General features: G+C 38.0%; 1 protein-coding gene across 1 annotated transcript in view; it reads right to left on the bottom strand.

Moving 5' to 3' along the window:
• Positions 1–753: 753 nt before the first annotated feature.
• ATG2B (autophagy related 2B) overlaps positions 754–18,633 on the bottom strand; it is an 82,734-nt gene continuing 64,854 nt past the window's right edge. The window contains exons 35-42 of the mRNA XM_011951495.1: positions 15,315–15,393; positions 14,790–14,997; positions 11,527–11,596; positions 11,108–11,190; positions 10,334–10,455; positions 9,957–10,111; positions 9,175–9,324; positions 754–5,503 (exon numbers count right to left, since the gene is read on the bottom strand). Of these exons, the coding sequence (XP_011806885.1) occupies positions 5,273–5,503; positions 9,175–9,324; positions 9,957–10,111; positions 10,334–10,455; positions 11,108–11,190; positions 11,527–11,596; positions 14,790–14,997; positions 15,315–15,393 (1,098 nt within the window). The 3' untranslated portion in view covers positions 754–5,272. The remainder of the gene's footprint in view (positions 5,504–9,174; positions 9,325–9,956; positions 10,112–10,333; positions 10,456–11,107; positions 11,191–11,526; positions 11,597–14,789; positions 14,998–15,314; positions 15,394–18,633) is intronic.

Here is an 18,633-nt window from a genome sequence, read left to right as displayed (position 1 = left end):
TGTGACTTGTCATTTTTCCCTAATTGTTCAAAGTGGATGTTAGTGACATCTGTCACAACAAAATCTTTTAAAGTAAATTGCCTTTAAAAATAAGTATGTCTGGCTGGGCACAGTGGCTCATGCCTGTAATTCCAGCACTTTGGGAGGCTGAGGTCAAGAGTTCGAGACCAGGCTGAGGTCAGCCTGGCCAACATGGTGAAACCTCGTCTCTACTAAAAATACAAAAAATTAGCTGGGCTTGGTAGCAGGTGCCTGTAATCCCAACTACTCAGGAGGCTGAGGCAAGAGAATCACTTGAACCCAGGAGGCGGAGGCTGCAGTGAGCTGAGATTGCTCCATTGTACTCCAGCCTGGGCAACAAGAGCAAAACTCCATCTGAAAAAATAAATAAAATAAAAATAAGTATGTCTTTTAAATACTTCCTTCACAAGTAAAAATACTCCTCCAAATAGTTATCAGTTTTGTGAGATCAAACTAGGAGATGTGTTTGCCACCAAGTCCATATTGCAGGGATAGGATAACTAACAGAGGGACCAAAATCCAAAGCGGGGAGGGAAGAACTGTTAAAACTCCATACAGCTCAGCAATCAGTAGCAGACAGACCCGAGATCTGCTATCAGAAACATCCGGGGCATTGGAGCATCATTTCCCAATCACAAGGTCTGACGCATTTGTACATCCCCACCCCAAAACGTGTTTTACACAAGTTCTGGGAACACTTCTTGGTGAAAGACAAGAGTGTTTAAAGCAAAATCCAAAGAGTAAATATTTTAATTTTTTCTTCAAGAGTATTCTTATTTTCATATTATTTAAATAGTCACATTAACATGGTACATTTCCACAAAAATATTTGCACAGCATCAGTATTCTTATTCACATCCGTAATTGCCATAATTAGGAAAAATTAGGAAACTTAGCAAAGACAGTCAATACACATATGTTCTTTTACTTGTGGTGAGATAAATTCAATGTCTACAATAAGTCAGGATGGATCAACATAAAAGCTGAACTAGACACCCCTACCAAATTTCTCAATGAAAAAGCAAATAGCCCTGGGTGACCAGCAAGTTATACAAACAATGCAAGACAAATCCAACTAGAAATCGGAAGCTGCCATTTCGTATACACAAAATACAAGTGAAACAGCAAAGTAAACATTTTTGTAGAGGGAAGGGCTGCTACCCGGGACATTAGAGATGTAACTGAGCCAGCTGAGATGACATTTACAATCTCTTGAAATACAGCAGATGGCACTCTGGTGCTTCCTATGAAGCCACACGCTTGGAATCAAGGGCCCAACAATTGTAGGAAAGCAAAATATACCTCTAACACCTACGTTTACCAAAAACGCTGACATTACAAATTCTGAGTTGTTGAGACTCAAATTTCTCATCCCCAAAGAAGCCTATTATATTATGGTAGTGTGTTGAATGCTTTTTGTACCTCAGATATGCAGGCACTATAATGGAGGGAAAATACTTCTGAATAAAAAAAATTGGCTGACTTGCAGCTGTGCATATAATGTCTATTCAAGGAGGCAGTGTGCCTACCATGATCCTGAAAATGTTGAGATAAAAATAAGTTGGCATTAAAGCACTATTTGTCTTATATGAAAACAGTGACTCTATCTTCCAGTAAACAAGATTTCCTGCGATGAAAAAGAAATCTTTTTCCTTCATTATCTATAAACTATACAAATAACTTTCCTTTTTAACCTAAGACTCAAAAATTTATATTTGATTTTATTCTCTTTGATACCAAGTTGTATGTCCAGCTGATGCATTTGCAGATACAAAAGAATATCACTTTGTGTTTGCACAGTCCCTTCCTTTCAAAGAACTTAAAGAACTTGATGGAGAAAAGAACTTGAAGGACAGTCTCTCTGAAGTCTTAAGTAGGTCAAAAGTAGTGAAGGAAAACAGAAGGGGAGCGCTCGTCAGAGCCCACCATGCCCCACGGTTCTGAGGATGTGGGTGCAAGAACTCTGAAGCAAAGCAAAGCAGAGTGATCTCTCAGACGCCAAGTCACACAGCTGTTTACACATCAAAAATCTGAGTTAATCTTAAGACAATGATTAGTCAATCCTGAAATCTTTTAGTGTAATTGTGGATTCCTCATTTTAAGTCGCTGCTTTAGAATTCAGCTCCCCTGCTGTCTGCGACCCGGTGGAAGCAGCACACGCTGCCTCTGGACGAGCAGCCTCTGCAGGGGCAGACACAGTTGTCTGGACATTTTTTGGAACTGAACAAAGACACTATACACTAAACCTACAGAACACTGTTTATAAAGGAGATGTTAAAAAGTAATGCCCTACAAGCCAGAAATGTTTCAATCGGCTTGAAAAGTGACATACAACAGGAGCAGGAAACACTGGTTTTTAGTATGTTGCCGTCTTAGGCACACTGCTACTTGGAAAGATTTTTTAAGTGAATTTTGCCTTATAAAAATATTGATAAATATATGTACTTGAGAATCCAAATTGTACCCAAACTTCATGAAAGTGAAAGTCTATTGCTATGACATCTAGAAGAAACACTGAGTTATCTAAAGGGCAATGTTCAGTGGCGGGCAGACAGGAAGGAAAAATTGGGGGTTCCAAGTTAGCTCCATTCAAGAGGAAGACATGGCTGTGGCCTCAGCTGCCTCTCTACTCGTGATGTAAGGTGGTCTTAACATGTCAGAACATTGTAGGGTCCTGCAACTTGCTGACAGATCTCGATGGAACTGCTTATGGAACTCCATGGGGGGGGCAACCATAAGGACTCAACGTATCACTGGTGGACACGCGCGATCTACTCTTATCAGAAGCATGACACCAAACCCAACCACGCAGGCACAGTGGCAGTTCAGAAAAGTATTGCTCTGAGATCTGAGATCTAAGGTGGCCCCTGGCTGCTCTGTGTGTGATGTCACCCGAGAGAGGACTCTCACTGGACAAGGCCCAGTGGTCTGAGGTTCTGCACAAAGCATGACGCCACATGCAATCATTCTCACACGCACACATGGACTAATCATCCAAAACCCCACCTTGGGCTTTGTCGTAAAAAACCCTCTGTTTACCAGGAGGGATGCTGAGGCTTACAGGGATCAGGCATACTGGACAAGTCATCGTTTGGTAAGCTGCAGATGTGGCAAACCACGGATTCTAGCCACACTCTTTCTGCTGTGTCATCATAACACAAAAGTTTGAAAAGACACTTGTAAAAAAGAAAAAACTTAAGGACATTTAATAATGTAGAAGTGTTCAGATATAGATAAACATCTTTCCAGAATCTCAGGTAAAGAACATCTTGGCTGAACTGACAATGAATCTTTTTGAGACACAATGTTTCTGTTCCCAAAATGATTATATCAACAGCAAGCGCAGGAGGGCAGAACAAAGAAAGAATCATAGAGGTTACATTATGAAGATATATGTTTAAATGAGATTTGTAAACTTAATTTGTTTGCAACTCAGGGTGCAAAGAAGAGAATTATTATTTGTCTCTATACTTTAGTTAACTGAACTTAAGTATAAATACGGAAAGTATATTTAAAAGTTAGAGAGATTTTACAATTTTAAGTTTGATCAAGTGTTTTCCAGTTTGACTAACCATAACCGGGTTAACACACATAGCAAGCTTCCTTATTAAGGGCAAATGGAGAATGCTGGCGCCAGAACGCACCCCACAGCCAGAAGCGCCTTCCCGGTAACACAGCACGCCTTCCTGTTAGTGTGTCGCCAGGACCAGGCTCTACCCAGAACCGAATAGCAGATGGTCCCACAGTGCTTAAACAGGTGATTACACTGTTGTCTTTTTAAGTTTTTTTTGGCAGTAAAAATAAAACTAAAAATAAAAGCTATATAACCCCATTTTTACAAATTCTAAACATTTTGATTTTTGGTTTACACTGCTTTCCTGCTTAGAAAATTTAGAGAATGAAATCGACTTAACTTCATTTTCCAAGTCCCAAGTTGACATGCAGTTCTGAAATCGAAATTCAATATTCCCCCAACTTTAGAAAACAGAAAGTCACGTCATGCAACTTTAAACAGTGGATGTGCACAAAGTTCCACCTTTTCTTTCTGCTGGATCAATCTAAAGTCAGGAATTGAGAACAACTTCCCTCTTACTCCTAGGTAATGATTTACCTGACACTAAGTGAAATCAGTTTTGAGAAACTGTTCCCAATTATCTTGTGGTAAATCATGGTACTGCACCTATGAATATGCTCTAAGAAAAGCAAAATATTCATGGAAGCATAAAACAATACCGCCTTTAAATAAAAATACTTTATTCACTCCTGATAGGTTATCAAAATGTACACTGTTAACCAAGTAAAAATGGTATGCTGAAATAGTTAACTAGGGCATATCTGAAGAATTTTTGTTTACTTTTAAAAGAGGAAAAATCACTTCCAATCTCCTCTTCCACACATTCCTAACAAGCTTGCACTATAGCTGCTTAAAACTGAAAATATCAACAATTACGTGGGCCCCACTTCATTATAGAATGCATATTTTCCTGTACTCTTAAAGGAGGCTATTACATTTAAGTTACTTTCCTTTGCCAAAAACTTTCAGACAAGTTTACTGCTCTTTGTATTTTGTGTAACTTCGTAAATTATACAAGAAATACAGCACACAACTTGAATTAATCGAAACACACACACACACACACACACAGGATAAAGTGCAACACAACAGAACACGTCTGCAACATCCACCTTCTCAAACCCCCACAGAAGGATTTTTGGAGTAAATGGAAATAATGTTGTTCTCAAGTGCATGAACACTAAATTCAACAGAATAGGTTATTTTTCCACACTGATATTTATATTAAAAATCCTATTTGCTTTGCTTCCCCTGTGGCTTCTGTCTCTCATTTTCAATTAAAGTTTTGAAGCTGTGATTCTTTTGAAACCTTAAGAAAACTCACTCCACAGAGCTACACAAAGAGTGTCTTAGAAGGTGGCTTCCAATGATCTCTCGTCGGTAACAAGGAGAATTACAGTCATTTAACAAAAGTGAGCCTTCCACTAACTTGGCAGCAAATGCTTTAAGGAACTTTGACACCAGCCACCAAACATTTCTATAGGCAAGTATCAACTAGCCCTAAATGTCAGAAGTTTTTGGTTGCATGTTGTTTTGACATTAAATTATTTAACTAAAAAATGCTTTTGTTCCTGAGATGAGCATAATTAAATTAAACAAGCTTCTTCTGAAGCTGCCTTCGGGACGCTGAGCTCCTGGTTCCACTCTCCTTATCTTCACGCTGTCAGTTCCGAGCCATCAGTCATCCCCGTGGCGCCATTTCTGTGACTCGTCTTGCCGGACATCTGGCCTAATTTGGTTTCTCATGCCACCCAGCACGTTTGACGTTGCTTCTGTGGCAACAATCAGAGGTTTCACCACTGCCGGAGGGATCTGGCGCAGAACCTCGCCTACAGCACCAGTCACCCCTCTGCTCTCGTGTTCTCGAGCCGCAGTTTCATAAATGGTCTGAGCCGTGTCTGTGATTCCCTGCATAGAGGTGGGAGGGAGGAGAGAGGAGGGCAGTGAACAAACTCTGGTCGGAAAACTCTCCAAGCTATCCTGCAGTACACACTTTTAAAGCAGGTAATCAACATTATGTTTGTAATCAGACAAAAAAAAAAAAAACAAAACTGCCATGCTTTTTGATAACCCAGGATTATTTTTAATGACAGACTTCTAACTATAAGGAAAAGAGGCAATTAAGATTTAGTATTTTATTGTGACACTAGTGTGTGGAAAATGTAGGTAAACTAAAATTTCGCATTGGGAAGACAGAAATACGGGCTTTGCTGGTACTATTAATCACTCCAGTTAAACTTGGCAAACAAAGCTTCTTGAATACACTTACTAAAGAAATATGGTGATAGTTCCCTTTGATTCAACATAAAAACACTTAATTCTATTAAGCTCTGGGAAATTACTTAATTTGTTTTAAATTACTGGCTATGTATTAAGAAAAAAATGGAAAATTCAATTACGATAAAAAGCTAAATAAAACATTTTATTGGATTAGCAAATTCTGAGAACAAAAAGCAGGAATATGTTTAATAATTCTCAACAAAACTTCAACAGCATTTTCCATCTTTCTCACAACATATAACAATAAAATAATGATGATTGCTAAGCTTTCTTTTTGTTTACTCAGTCTCTATGCTAATAATGACTGCTAAGCTTTGAAGCTGAATATACAAACATGTAGGTCAAACCAATGTGGTAAAACTTCATGTGCCTTCTGAATCTTTACCATTTATCTAACTCAGAAATCGCTAGGGAACTCAAAGCAACATTCCATTATCATTATTATTATTATTATTACATTATTATTATTATATTATTGTGACAGCTTCAGTGATGGGGACAGCATAAAGGAACTTTGAATTCTCCAGGGAAATCAAGGACCTTGTCCTAACCCAGAATCTAGCCATCATTTTGGCAAGTTAACAAGAGTGTCCTACCTACCCAGTACATCTGGCAAAAACATGTAATACCACAGAGCAAAAAAAAAAAAAGATGTCTAGAAGGCCAGGTGTGGTGGCTCACGCCTATAATCCCAGCAATTTGGGAGGCTGAGGCAGGTGATCACGAGGTCAGGAGATCGAGGCCATCCTGGCTAACACACGTTGAAACCGTGTCTCTACTAAAAATACACAAAACTAGCTGGGTGTGGTGGTGGGTGCCTGCAGTCCCAGCTACTTGGGAGGCAGAGGCAGGAGAATGGTGTGAACTCAGAAGGCAGAGCTTGCAGAGAGCCAAGATCACGCCACTGCACTCCAGCCTGGGTGACAGAGCGAGACTCCGTCTCAAAGAAAAAAAAAAGTCCAGAAAAACTCAAAGAAATAATAAGTACTACCTTAAAACCTATCTAGAGAATAGCCAATGAGAAACCATGAGCACAACAAAAAAAAATGTTTGCAAATTATACATTTCACTGCACCATCTCCCTCCCCTCTCCACCAGCTCTCCTCCCTATGCCACCCGAGATAAACAGGAGTAGATGAGTACAGTACGAGGCTGACCACCACTACGTTTGCAGACAACAGAAGTAAATTCCAATCTCCGCCCTATTAGTTAGCTGTGTGACCAGTCATTTAAACAGGAAATTAAAATGTTGCCTTCCTCCTATAGTGATTGTTAGAATAATTCATCTCAAGAGCTTGATAGTTTGGAAGACAGTAAGTGTTCAATAAATAATTCCTGCTACCACCCTCATAAGTGCCTGACTACCACCAAATAAAACGATGGAAGTAGGAGTTGACATACTTTTTCTGTAAGGTCCACATAGAAGGTATTTGTGGGCCATGGTCTCTGTTACTTATTTTTTGTTTTTTTGTTTTGTTTTACAATCCTTTAAAATTATAAACACCATTATTACTAGCTCAAAGGCCCATACAAAAGAGGCATGGCCAGGTCTGCCCTGCAGCCTAGTCTGCCGACGTCTGATCTAAAAGATGAGCCTATCTATGACACACAAATGGCATTTTCTCTTCATCTTTGACTTATGACATCTAAAATGGAAAAGAAATACCAATCGCCACTTAAGAACTTTTTTTTTAACTTTAACAGAGAATCCAGAGTAAGTCCAAACAAGCAGATCCTGCCATCTCAATCCACACTTATAATCTCACCCTCCCTTCCCTCATTCTTCCTAGTGACAGCTTAGAGAAAGAGAACTACACTTTAAACCCAAATACCCAGTTCCAATCCTGGCTCCGCTCCCTTCTCACTGTGGTACTTGGGGGAGGCCACTGTCTGGTGGAACCCATTTCCTCATCTGTAAATTAGAAATATCGCCTATCTCTAATGGCGATTATCATACATTTGGCACAAAGTAAGCACACATTTATTTTAAAATTAATATAGATTCAATTAGGCAACCATTTCACAAGTTGCTAAATATCAAACTGCTATTACATCTTACTGCCCACTGCCCTTACTAACCCCAATGTCTGTTTCACAGATCTAATTTTAACCTATTGATAGCTGGCCCAATTCTGACATCTATAGGAGCAAGTCTGACTGATAATTATCTCTTTATTCTCCCCAGTAAATCTTTTTTTCCAAGCTGACCATTGGTCTTACCTTTATTTATCCACTAATACATTTCTTGGGGCCCTACTTCGTGGACTTCCTGCCGTTTGGGACCACAGAGGCTACTTTTCTCAAGTAAAAGACCGCCCTAGGCACGTCTGACTGTTGTTAGAATATGACTGAGAAAAATATCTTTCATGAAATCCTAAAACACAAATCATAAGTCAAATGACCTCAAACTCCCTTATGTCATATTAAAAAGAATGTCAAAGAAAGTATGCCAAGGAATGACCCTGACAACACCCAGAAAAAAAAAAAGAGTTCGCTGGCACAGCTGTGTCAGAGAACAATTCAGCAATGCTTAATAAATCTCAAGATTCCAACAGTTACTCCCCAGTTGCACCCTAAATAATTTATTGTACATATGAACAAAAAGACGGTTAAACGAGCACTCCCCATAGTGGTGTTTTAGGGGAAAAAATGGAAACTGAATGTCCCCCAATAGGAAAATAAATAAATTATGATATATTCATATAGTGAAATACCATAAAACTGTTGAAATTAGACCTACATGGATTAAGATTAACATGGATCTGTCTTGAAAGAAATAAGTTGCAGAATGAGACACGTAACACCATTTATGGAAACTTTTAAAATATAAACACTAGTATGTTTTGCTTATGAATACATACTTATATAATAAAACTATATAAAAACATATGTTCCATGTTCAGCATAGTGAAGCCATGACAATAGGATCAGGGTGGGAGATTCATCTGAAAAGCTCTAGTTCTTAAGCACATCTGAAGTAAGCAGGGCAGAGCATAAATGTGTTAAACCTAGACAGCGAACACATGGCATTTGTTTCTATCACTCCCTGAGTGCTTCTGCAGGTGAAGAGAGAGAATCCGTCCACCCACACAATCACCAGTCTTCCTGCAAGCCTACTGGTCCCAGACTGGCCCTTTTCCATCACCTCACACAGATATGGGCACATGTTATTAGCAGCAGTTGCCATTCCGCTCCCAGGGATTTCTACAGAATAAATTTAAGCCATTAAATGCTCTTTACGTGAAAGTTGGGAAGGCACAAAGACGGGTTCTGATGTGTCCACCCAAGTATTCAATTACCTCTTTCACAACACTGTAGGCCTTGGCCACACCTTCTCTCAGGTCTACTGGCTGGTGGGCTAACCGGTGATGAGGAAACCTTTTGGTCTTCTTGGGCTCGACAGAAAGGGTACCAGGAGACACCATATCATAAGCAGTCTCTGCAGCTGCCTGGATCATTTTGTCAAAAGGAAGAAATGAATTAGAAGAAAGTCTGAAGAGTTAGGGACCAGCAGAGCACTTCCTACAGGGAGTGAGGAAGAGGAGAGGAACTCATAAGCCCTAATGAAGACACTTCTGTGTATCCGAATTCTTTACCGCAAGAATTGATGACTTTTATAACAAGAACATGAAAGTATAAATTAAGAACTAACACCTGGATTGAGGTAAATTTTTAGCCCCTCCTCTGTTCACTGAGAACACTCAACATTTCCACATCAGTCTATGGAGCTTAATACTTACCAGAAGGACCTTCAATACTTCTGTTTAATCTACAACACCTTCTTCAAACTTAGCTATGATCCTTTCATACAAATATGGTGAAATAAATCCTCTGCTAACTTAATGTTTACAATTTACCTGAAACATGCAAACAAATCTGACACTGTATTCCACTGCTTTATTCTAATTATTTAACACTAAACATTTAAGCAATAAAACAAGCATGACATTAAATCATTACAAATAAAGTATCTACTCACAACATTTTGTATATTTTCGCAGTACTGTTTTAAAAACAAAAAGACCCAACCATTTCACAATGGCTCTTTTTGGATAGACTAAGGCAGTCTAAGAAAAGATACCTGTATGGTTTGAACCATTCTGTTTGTGAGTTCTAGAGCAGCCATTGCTGTCGAGGTACCAAAGGAAGCAGCGCCTCTCTGAAACCCTCTGACAATGCGGCCGTCCTTCCGGTACTGCTCTATTGGGAGCCAGACCAAGTCCTTTAGGCCTTGTACTAGAACAGTCAACACAAAATCAACATCAGTGCCAGAGTTCAGACCTTTCAATCATTCTAAGCCTGGCGTTTTTAACTCCTAAAACTGGAGGTAAAGTTTTGTGTGTACGAGTACATATGTGAGTTTTCTAGACTGATGGTCCTCACATAAATTCTCAAAGGGTAAGAATTACTGATCTGAAAAAATAACTTATCTTTTGATTAAAAAAAAAGAAAACTCACCTAATTGTACTAGTGAATGCATAGGTCCAACACCTCCCAGGATTCCAGGCAGCTGGTTCTTCTTAATGTCATTAAGCCACTCAGTGATTGCATATGAGAATAATTTGTCAACACCTAGTAAACTAGAGCAAATGATTATTAGTATGTCAAAAGGAGAAATACATTTATAGACATAGGTTTGAGGGTTTTTACTTAAAATCTACAAATTATAAGGACAAATATTACAGATGCTTCAAAAATAGCAAAACATTTTTCAAAACAAAAAGAAATATAAATCATGCATTTAACTCACAACCTGAATTTCTCTAAATATACATATACATACATACACACACACACATATATAAAATCCAATTCTAATGTTAATAATTTCTACAAGACTCAGGTAATAGCCCCACTGTTCTTATTTCTTGAACATCTCAGGCTTTGGCATAGGATTAACCCAAAGTTTCTAAATTGCCAATAATTGCTACTAAAAACCACTACTACCTTGTGAACTTCCAATCTTTTCACTGAATAAGCTAATTTACAACCTTAGAAAATTATTTAAAATATCCTAAACTATAACTGTTTTTTCCAAATATTACTCTTTTCAAACTACTTCTAATCCCTCAGAATAGAAATCAGTGCCTAAATCTGTAAGAGTCCTCTAAAAATGAGCTCTCTAAAATACTATAAAATTGTGTATGCTTGCTAAGAAAACTCAGTTTTTAAATTTGTTGGAAACTAACTTTGGTAAGTTCACTTAAAGCTTCATATAGTAAATTCACTTACCCATGTCGATAGGAAAGCCTCTTGAGCTTTAGTTCAGAGCAGTTTAACTGAGCCAGACCAATCAAAATCCCAGCTAGCGTACCCTTCAAAATTAAAAAAGGCCAAATTAACCTGTAAATTAAGAGACTCAACATCTAAAATCATTGTTATTTTGAAAGTCAAAGCAGTAGTCATTATTGATACTAAAACACTTAAAATATTTACAGCAAAAATATATATTTTACAATACATATGACCCAATTTATACCAAGTTTTACTCATGGGACCTGAGTATTTACATTAAAAACAATTAAATTTAAAAACCTTGCACTTCATTTCAAACATATATATAAACTATGACAAAGTAAAGTTAAAAATAAAAACGAGTTCATTAGAGAAACATAAGATAATTTTGTAGAGTATATTTGTAGTTTCCCAACCTGATCCATTGATACATGTTTGCCATGATAATCAAGTCGAATGGGAACTTCTGACGTGAATCTAAATTCTCTGAAGATAAAGGAAGGAGGGGAGTTATTTACATTTACAATTACTAATAGGTGAAATTAGATATACATTAATTTGTTCAATTGGAGAATAAAAACAAAACCACAAAATTAATCATGTAAATATCTTAAGAACTAAATAAAAGAGAAAGTCTTTTAGCTCTATCTTTTCTTAATATAACAATTAAACAGATGTTAATCGTTCATATATTATTATATTTGCATTTCTCACAAAAAGCTTTTCTTAGTTATGTCTGTATATTTTGTGGGAAAATAAAAATAAAAAAGAATACAAAAATAAAATGTAATAGAAAACTCTTCTCAGTTTATGAAATAATGTACACTTACAAAAAAATTTATTCTTACATATATTCTCAATTCATTCAAAGAACAAGTTAATAAAAGCAACCCTCAAGATTATGGGCCGGGCGCGGTGGCTCAAGCCAGTAATCCCAGCACTTTGGGAGGCCGAGGCAGGCGGATCACAAGGTCAGGAGATCGAGACCACGGTGAAACCCCGTCTCTACTAAAAATACAAAAAATTAGCTGGGTGCGGTTGCGGGCGCCTGTAGTCCCAGCTACTCGAGAGGCTGAGGCAGGAGAATGGCGGGAACCCGGGAGGCGGAGCTTGTAGTGAGCCGAGATCGCCCCACTGCACTCCAGCCAGGGAGACAGAGGGAGACTCCGTCTCAAAAAAAACAAAAACAAAAACAAAAACAAACAAACAAACAAAAAGATTAAACCGGACAGTCATTACCAAGAAATAAAAAGAGAAAGCCTAAGGAATTATTTTGACTGTCTGGTGAAGAAGTGCTAGCAATCCTGGCGTGAACTCCAGGTTCATCTATGAGATGCAACTGTGGACCAGTCACTTAAACTCTCCGCTGCTCAGTCTTCAGAAACTGTTAAAATGCCACCTACATTGTTAAATGTTGTGAGAATCCTTGAAACTAACGCTTCCAAGTAAACAGAATATTGACAAGCAGATACAGGGAACAGTGTGAGAATGAAATTATAATTATACAGCTATCCCTTGGTTTCTGAAGGGAACTGCTTCCAGGGTCCTTATGGATATCAAACACCTTGATGTTCAAGTCCCTTATATACAATGGGATAGTATTTGCATATATGCCACACATATCCTCTCATATACTCTAAATCATTTCTAGATTACTTATAATATCTAACACAACATAAATGCTATGCAAATCGTTCTTGTATTTTTAATTTGTATTATTTTTATTGTCATTTTTCATTAATATTTTGGTTGACTCTCAGATGTGGAATTCGTAGATATAGAGGGCTGGTTGTATATTGATGATACCCATCTAACAAAATGATCTGGCTTCCAAAAATTGGCTGCAAACAATGTTTGGAACTTGAAACACAGTTTTCCCACAGAATTAATGTTGGTGGTTACATCCTAAGCCATCTCACTAAAGTCCACTTCGCCTACAACAAAATGGAGATGCTATATTTACACCAATCACTAGAAGAAGTCTCAGACCTCAGGTCACGCCCATCCCCTGAACATTCAGCTCCATTTGGCTGTCTGGCCAGTACCCTCTCAATACGCTCCTTCCTCACTCTTTTTTTTCTCCATGGCACGTATTAATAGGACAAACCATTTATTTTAATTATTTGTAATCTCAATTTGTAAACTCAATTAAATATTTTCTCTATTTTGTTCATTTGTGCCTAGATCAAAACCTGGCATACAGTTAAAGTGCTCAATAAATATTTGTAAAATGAATAAATGTTTGGAGGAAGGGGGCTCTCATGACATCACTAAAAACTGTACTGGATTTTCTGGATTGGGGATAAGAAGATCTGTGTTCTAGTTGTTCCTTGGCCACTAACTGTGGTCTTAAGCAAGTCAACTCATCTCTCTGGGCATTCACTTCCTCATTTGTAAGGTGTGTAATTTAGACTATGGCACTGATTAGGAGTCTTTGAGAGTACAAATGAAAATCTATAAGCTATTCTCAATATTTTAAATAGTTTAATGGAAAAAATAAACATTTACTTAAGTAAGTATAGGGCTTGTGTACTTTTTAAATGTAAATATATGAGGAACCCAACTTCCTTTGGGCTAAAAAAAAAGAAAAAGGCAAAATTCTTTGCTTTCAGGCCCACGTTTACAAAAATCAAATTGGCAGTTTATAAATGTGACTAATAAAATAAGAATGCAAATTACCACTTAAGATATCTGTTTTTGTAAAAATAAAAGGATCAATGTAGGAAATTAATTTTAAAAGGTCCTTCCTTTGGTGGTGGAAAGATTTAGAACCACCAGAAATCATCTATTCCAAGATTTTTCCAATTACCATATTCCATTTTTTCTACCTATTTTTATCACTACGCAAAATATTTAAAACGTGACAACCCTTCCAAGTAGTAATACTGCTGACTTTGGCCCATACCTAAAGTCTAACTTCAGAACCTAGAGAGAAAGAAATCAGGAACCTGGGATGTGTGAGAAAGCAGCACAGAAAATTAGGGAAGATGTAACTGTTCCTCGTAACAAGGGGGCACTGATCTTCAATCCCTTCTCTTTCCCATAGGGCCAAGCCACCATCCCTACCATCAAGGGCTGGAAAAGAAAGAAGACGAGAAGAATGAACAGGTCCGGAGATGAGGAAACTGCAGTGTGCTGTGTTCGAGCTGGCCCAGCCGCTGGGCAGCAGTCACAGCTGACGGCAGCAGCACTGGGGACCTGGGTCCCCCAATAGTGCCCACTGAGCGGGGAGGGAAGGGTCAGGAAAGACACACAACGACTGGGAAGGGCTGACAGAGAAAATAGGTAGAAAATCCCCACAAAGGAAAAGACAGACAGGTATAGCCAGGTTGAGATACGTAAATGAAAAAAAGCAAAAGGATGATATCCTATTGGTCTGATACAAACACGCCATAACACTGCTGGAAAGAGGGGACAGAGGAGAAAAAGAAGGAAGCTAGAAGAAAAGGAAATTCCTGCCAGGGAATCGAAAGAGAGATGAATTTTGAACCAGGTTACTATGTGCAAATAAGGGGGATGCAATTAGATGGGGACCACATACAGATAAATACACCAGCTGATGATTTGGCAGTGCAAAGAAAAGCTGATGAAACCTCACGATTACCAGCACACACACATCACAGAACAATCTTCAAAAGTCTAAAATAACTTCATTTGTTATTAAAACTAAATTAGTTACCTAAAAAACACAGGCTGATCCCTAAAAGATGCTTCTTCAGCAGAGAAGTTCTTCTCTTCCGTGCCATTCACCACTTCCACTGAATTGGCACTATCATTCTGGGAAGGTTGTTTTGGCCCAGGGAAAGAAATAACTAGATTTGGCTCCTTTGAGGTACTCAAATGCCTTGGCAAACTGCAGGTGACATCAGCTCCAGGAGACTTTTTAACTGAAAATGTAATGTGCATGTTTGAAAAATTAGATATGCTTCTTCTGAGCAACCATTTAAATCAATCTTGATCTAATTTGTTTTCCTACATTTTATTTAATCAAAATACGATTCCTGTTACAGAGAAAATTTGCTTTCACCTTTTAAATTATTACTTTTACATAAACAGCATTCGCAAAAATCAACAAAAATAAACACAGAACACATTTACATAAGTGGGAATAAATATTATAAGTACAGTCTCAAAAAAGCCTCATAACAATTAAAATCAATCCAAGTACTTGGTATAGCCTTTTCAAACTATACATATTTAATACCTTCTGGATCTGGAGTCATTTGAAGCTCTACTTCTGTAGAAAGACTTGTGAAGAAATCCTTCAGGAAGAACAAGGCATCCTAAAATTAAGAGATATAATTTTAACTAAGGAAGAAAAAAAATCACCTATTTCTAAAACTATGAAACAAAGTATCTTAAACTCATATATTTTACTCATTGTTCAAATATAGCTACAATTTACTGAATCCCTTCTCTTGCCAGTCATTATTCCTATTCTTCCCGCGACCACATACACGCACACACAGATACACACTTCCCTTTTAATTCTCATAACTCTATGAGGAAATTAATTTATAGGTATGAAAATTGAGAGACAGAAGTTAAAGATTACAAAGGTAAAAAGGACTAAATCAAAGTACATTTGAGTTTTCTTAGAAATGGAGCACTCTCACTCTTGGCACTAGCTCTCATTCTGCATTGTGGTGATAATATTACCAACAATCATGTGCTGGACATTTTTTTTTTTTTTTTTTGAGACGGAGTCTGGCTTTGTTGCACAGGCTGGATTCTGGCTGTTGCCCAGGCTGGAGGGCAGTGGCGCGATCTCAGCTCACTGCAAGCTCCACCTCCTGGGTTCATGCCATTCTCCTGCCTCAGCCTCCTGAGTAGCTGCCACTACAGGCGCCCACCACCACGCCCAGCTAATTTTTTGCATTTTCAGTAGAGATGGGGTTTCACCATGTGTACACTTTTAAGTGTCTTCAAAGTTCCAAATGACTTACTTCTGCTTTTATCATACATTATATTGCCTTAATACATTTCATCATTGAACATGATATTCAAAATAATCAAAATAATCCATTCAGTATGGTCTCTCCTGAAATTACATAATTACAAACAAAAACTGCATGGCTCCATCTTCACATTGTATGTATATGCCATATTTGCCCATTATTGGCAGGTTCGTTTTGCCTATCTCACTCAAACTGACAAATATATCTTCGAGGACATATTTGTATACATGCCTGAGCCTGATCTTATTCTTTCCTTTAATTAAAAAAAATCCTAAACTGGCTGGGTGCGGTGTTCACACCTGTAATCCCAACACTTTGGGAGGCTGAGGCAGGCAGATCAGGAGGTCAGGAGTTTAAGACTGGCCTGGCCAACATAGTGAAATCCCACGTCTACTAAAAATACAAAAAATTAGCCAGGCATGGTGGCAGGCACCTGTAATCCCAGCTACTCTGGAGGCTGAGGCAGGAGAATCACTTGAACCTGGGAGGCAGAAGCTGCAGTGAGCAGAAATTGCACCACTGCACTCCAGCCCGGGCAATAGTGCGAGACACCATCTCAAAAAAAAAAAAAAGAAAAGCTAAACTAACAGAAAACATTAACACTGTGCCAAAATGCAATGTGAAGGGTCAAAATATTTGGTGGCACACCAAAACAGTTTGACAATTCTAAAAGCTCTGTCTACTGATCACATAGCTAAGAAGTACAAATGATGCAAATGAGAAGGATATTCTAAGTAACATGCATATGGGAGACTAAGCAATGGACTGCAGAGCAAGCAGGTGATTTCCACAGTAGGGGAAATATTCTGGTTCTGAAGCAGGGTAGTGGGTTCATGAATTGTTCATTATATTGTTATGCTTTACATATATATTCATGTATGTATTTTATATATTTTTCCACTATATGCATTTAACATATATAATTCCTATTATACCAAATATTACATGTTTCCAGTTTAACAGCACACAAAATACTATTCTTTGGCCACTAGATGGTGATATTTTAATGCCATAAATGGTGGGACTCCACGATTATCTTCAAAAAAACAGCAAATTTTCAGGTATCAATTTGCTCTTTAAGAAAAAAAAGGGGGGGGATCCAAAGAGACAATAGTTTCTACACATTTTTCACCACAAATGCACAAAACAACAGATAAAGAGATGCTAATCACCAGCTTTTTAAAATGTTCTCAAAATTTTTTGATTTTAGTATATATGCTAAACTCTTTACAAATCAGTAAGATCAACAACTCAATTTTATTTTATTTTATTTTATTTTACAGATGGGGGTCTCGCTCTGTCACCCAGACTGGAGTACAATAGTGTGATCATGGCTCACTGCAGCCTCCACCTCCTGAGTTCAAGCGATCCTCCCACCTCAGCCTCCTGAGAAGCTGGGAATACAGGCAGGCACCACCATGCCTGGCTAATTTTTTTTCTATTTTTTGTAGAAACAAGATCTCACTATGTTGCCCAGGCTGCTGTTGAACTTCTAGGCTCACGCAATCCTCCTGCCTTGGTCTCCCAAAGTGGTGGGATTACAAGCATAAGTAACCCGCATCCAACCCAAACAACCCAATTTTAAAACTAGCAAGACACAGACACTTCACAAACACGAAAGAAAATACACAAATGGCTAATACGCACATAAAAAGATGCTCAGCATCACCTGTTATCAGGGAGATTCCATTTAAAACCACAGTGTACACAAAGCATACCAGCTCAAATTTTAAAAACGACAATACCAAGTTTGGCAAGGCTATGAAGCAACCGCAGCTCTCATGGTTATTGGTGGGAATGTGCAATGCAGCAGCCACTGTGAAGAGCTATTGTTTGGCAGCTTCTTAAGACAGCTCAGCATACACCTATCTTATGACCCAGAAATTCTACTCTTACATGTGTATTTATTCAACCAAGATAAATGAAAACGTATGCCCATAAAAAGACTTCTACATAAATTTCCTAACAGCTTTATTCCTGAGACCCAATACCATGGAGCAACTTCAATGTGAACCAGCAGGTAAACAGATAAACTGTGGTATATCCACAGCGAAATCCTACTCAGCAATAAAAATGAATGTGGATACATGCTACAACATGGATGGATCTCAAAGACTTAAGGGTAAGTACAGGAAGTCAAGTACAATTCCATTTACATGAAGTTGCAGAACAGGAGACAACTAATCTATGGTGACCAAAAGATCAGTCAGTAGTCACTTTGGGATGGTGAAGATGAGCTACGAAGGGACATGAGTGGAGTCTTCAGGGTAAGGAAAATGTTTTATATCTCAACTGGGGTAGTAGCTTCTCAAGTGTGTAAATCTGTGAAACTTCCACTAAACACTTAAAAGCTGTGCATTTTAGTATATGTAAATTATACCTCAATGCAATGAATTTTTTAAAACTTTAAAAAATTGTTTATGCTAAACTTTGACTGTAAAATATGTCTAGTTTGAAGATCCTATGATACATGATATTAATACTGCACTATGACTTACAGTGTTAAAAGAATTCCTTTTAATGTCACAATCAAGGAAGCAATGATGATGAAAAACACAACTGTGC

This window comes from Colobus angolensis, unplaced genomic scaffold (genome assembly GCF_000951035.1).
Source record: "Colobus angolensis palliatus isolate OR3802 unplaced genomic scaffold, Cang.pa_1.0 Scaffold32, whole genome shotgun sequence".
Lineage (NCBI taxonomy): Eukaryota > Metazoa > Chordata > Mammalia > Primates > Cercopithecidae > Colobus > Colobus angolensis.
This window is presented reverse-complemented; position numbering and strand designations above follow the sequence as displayed.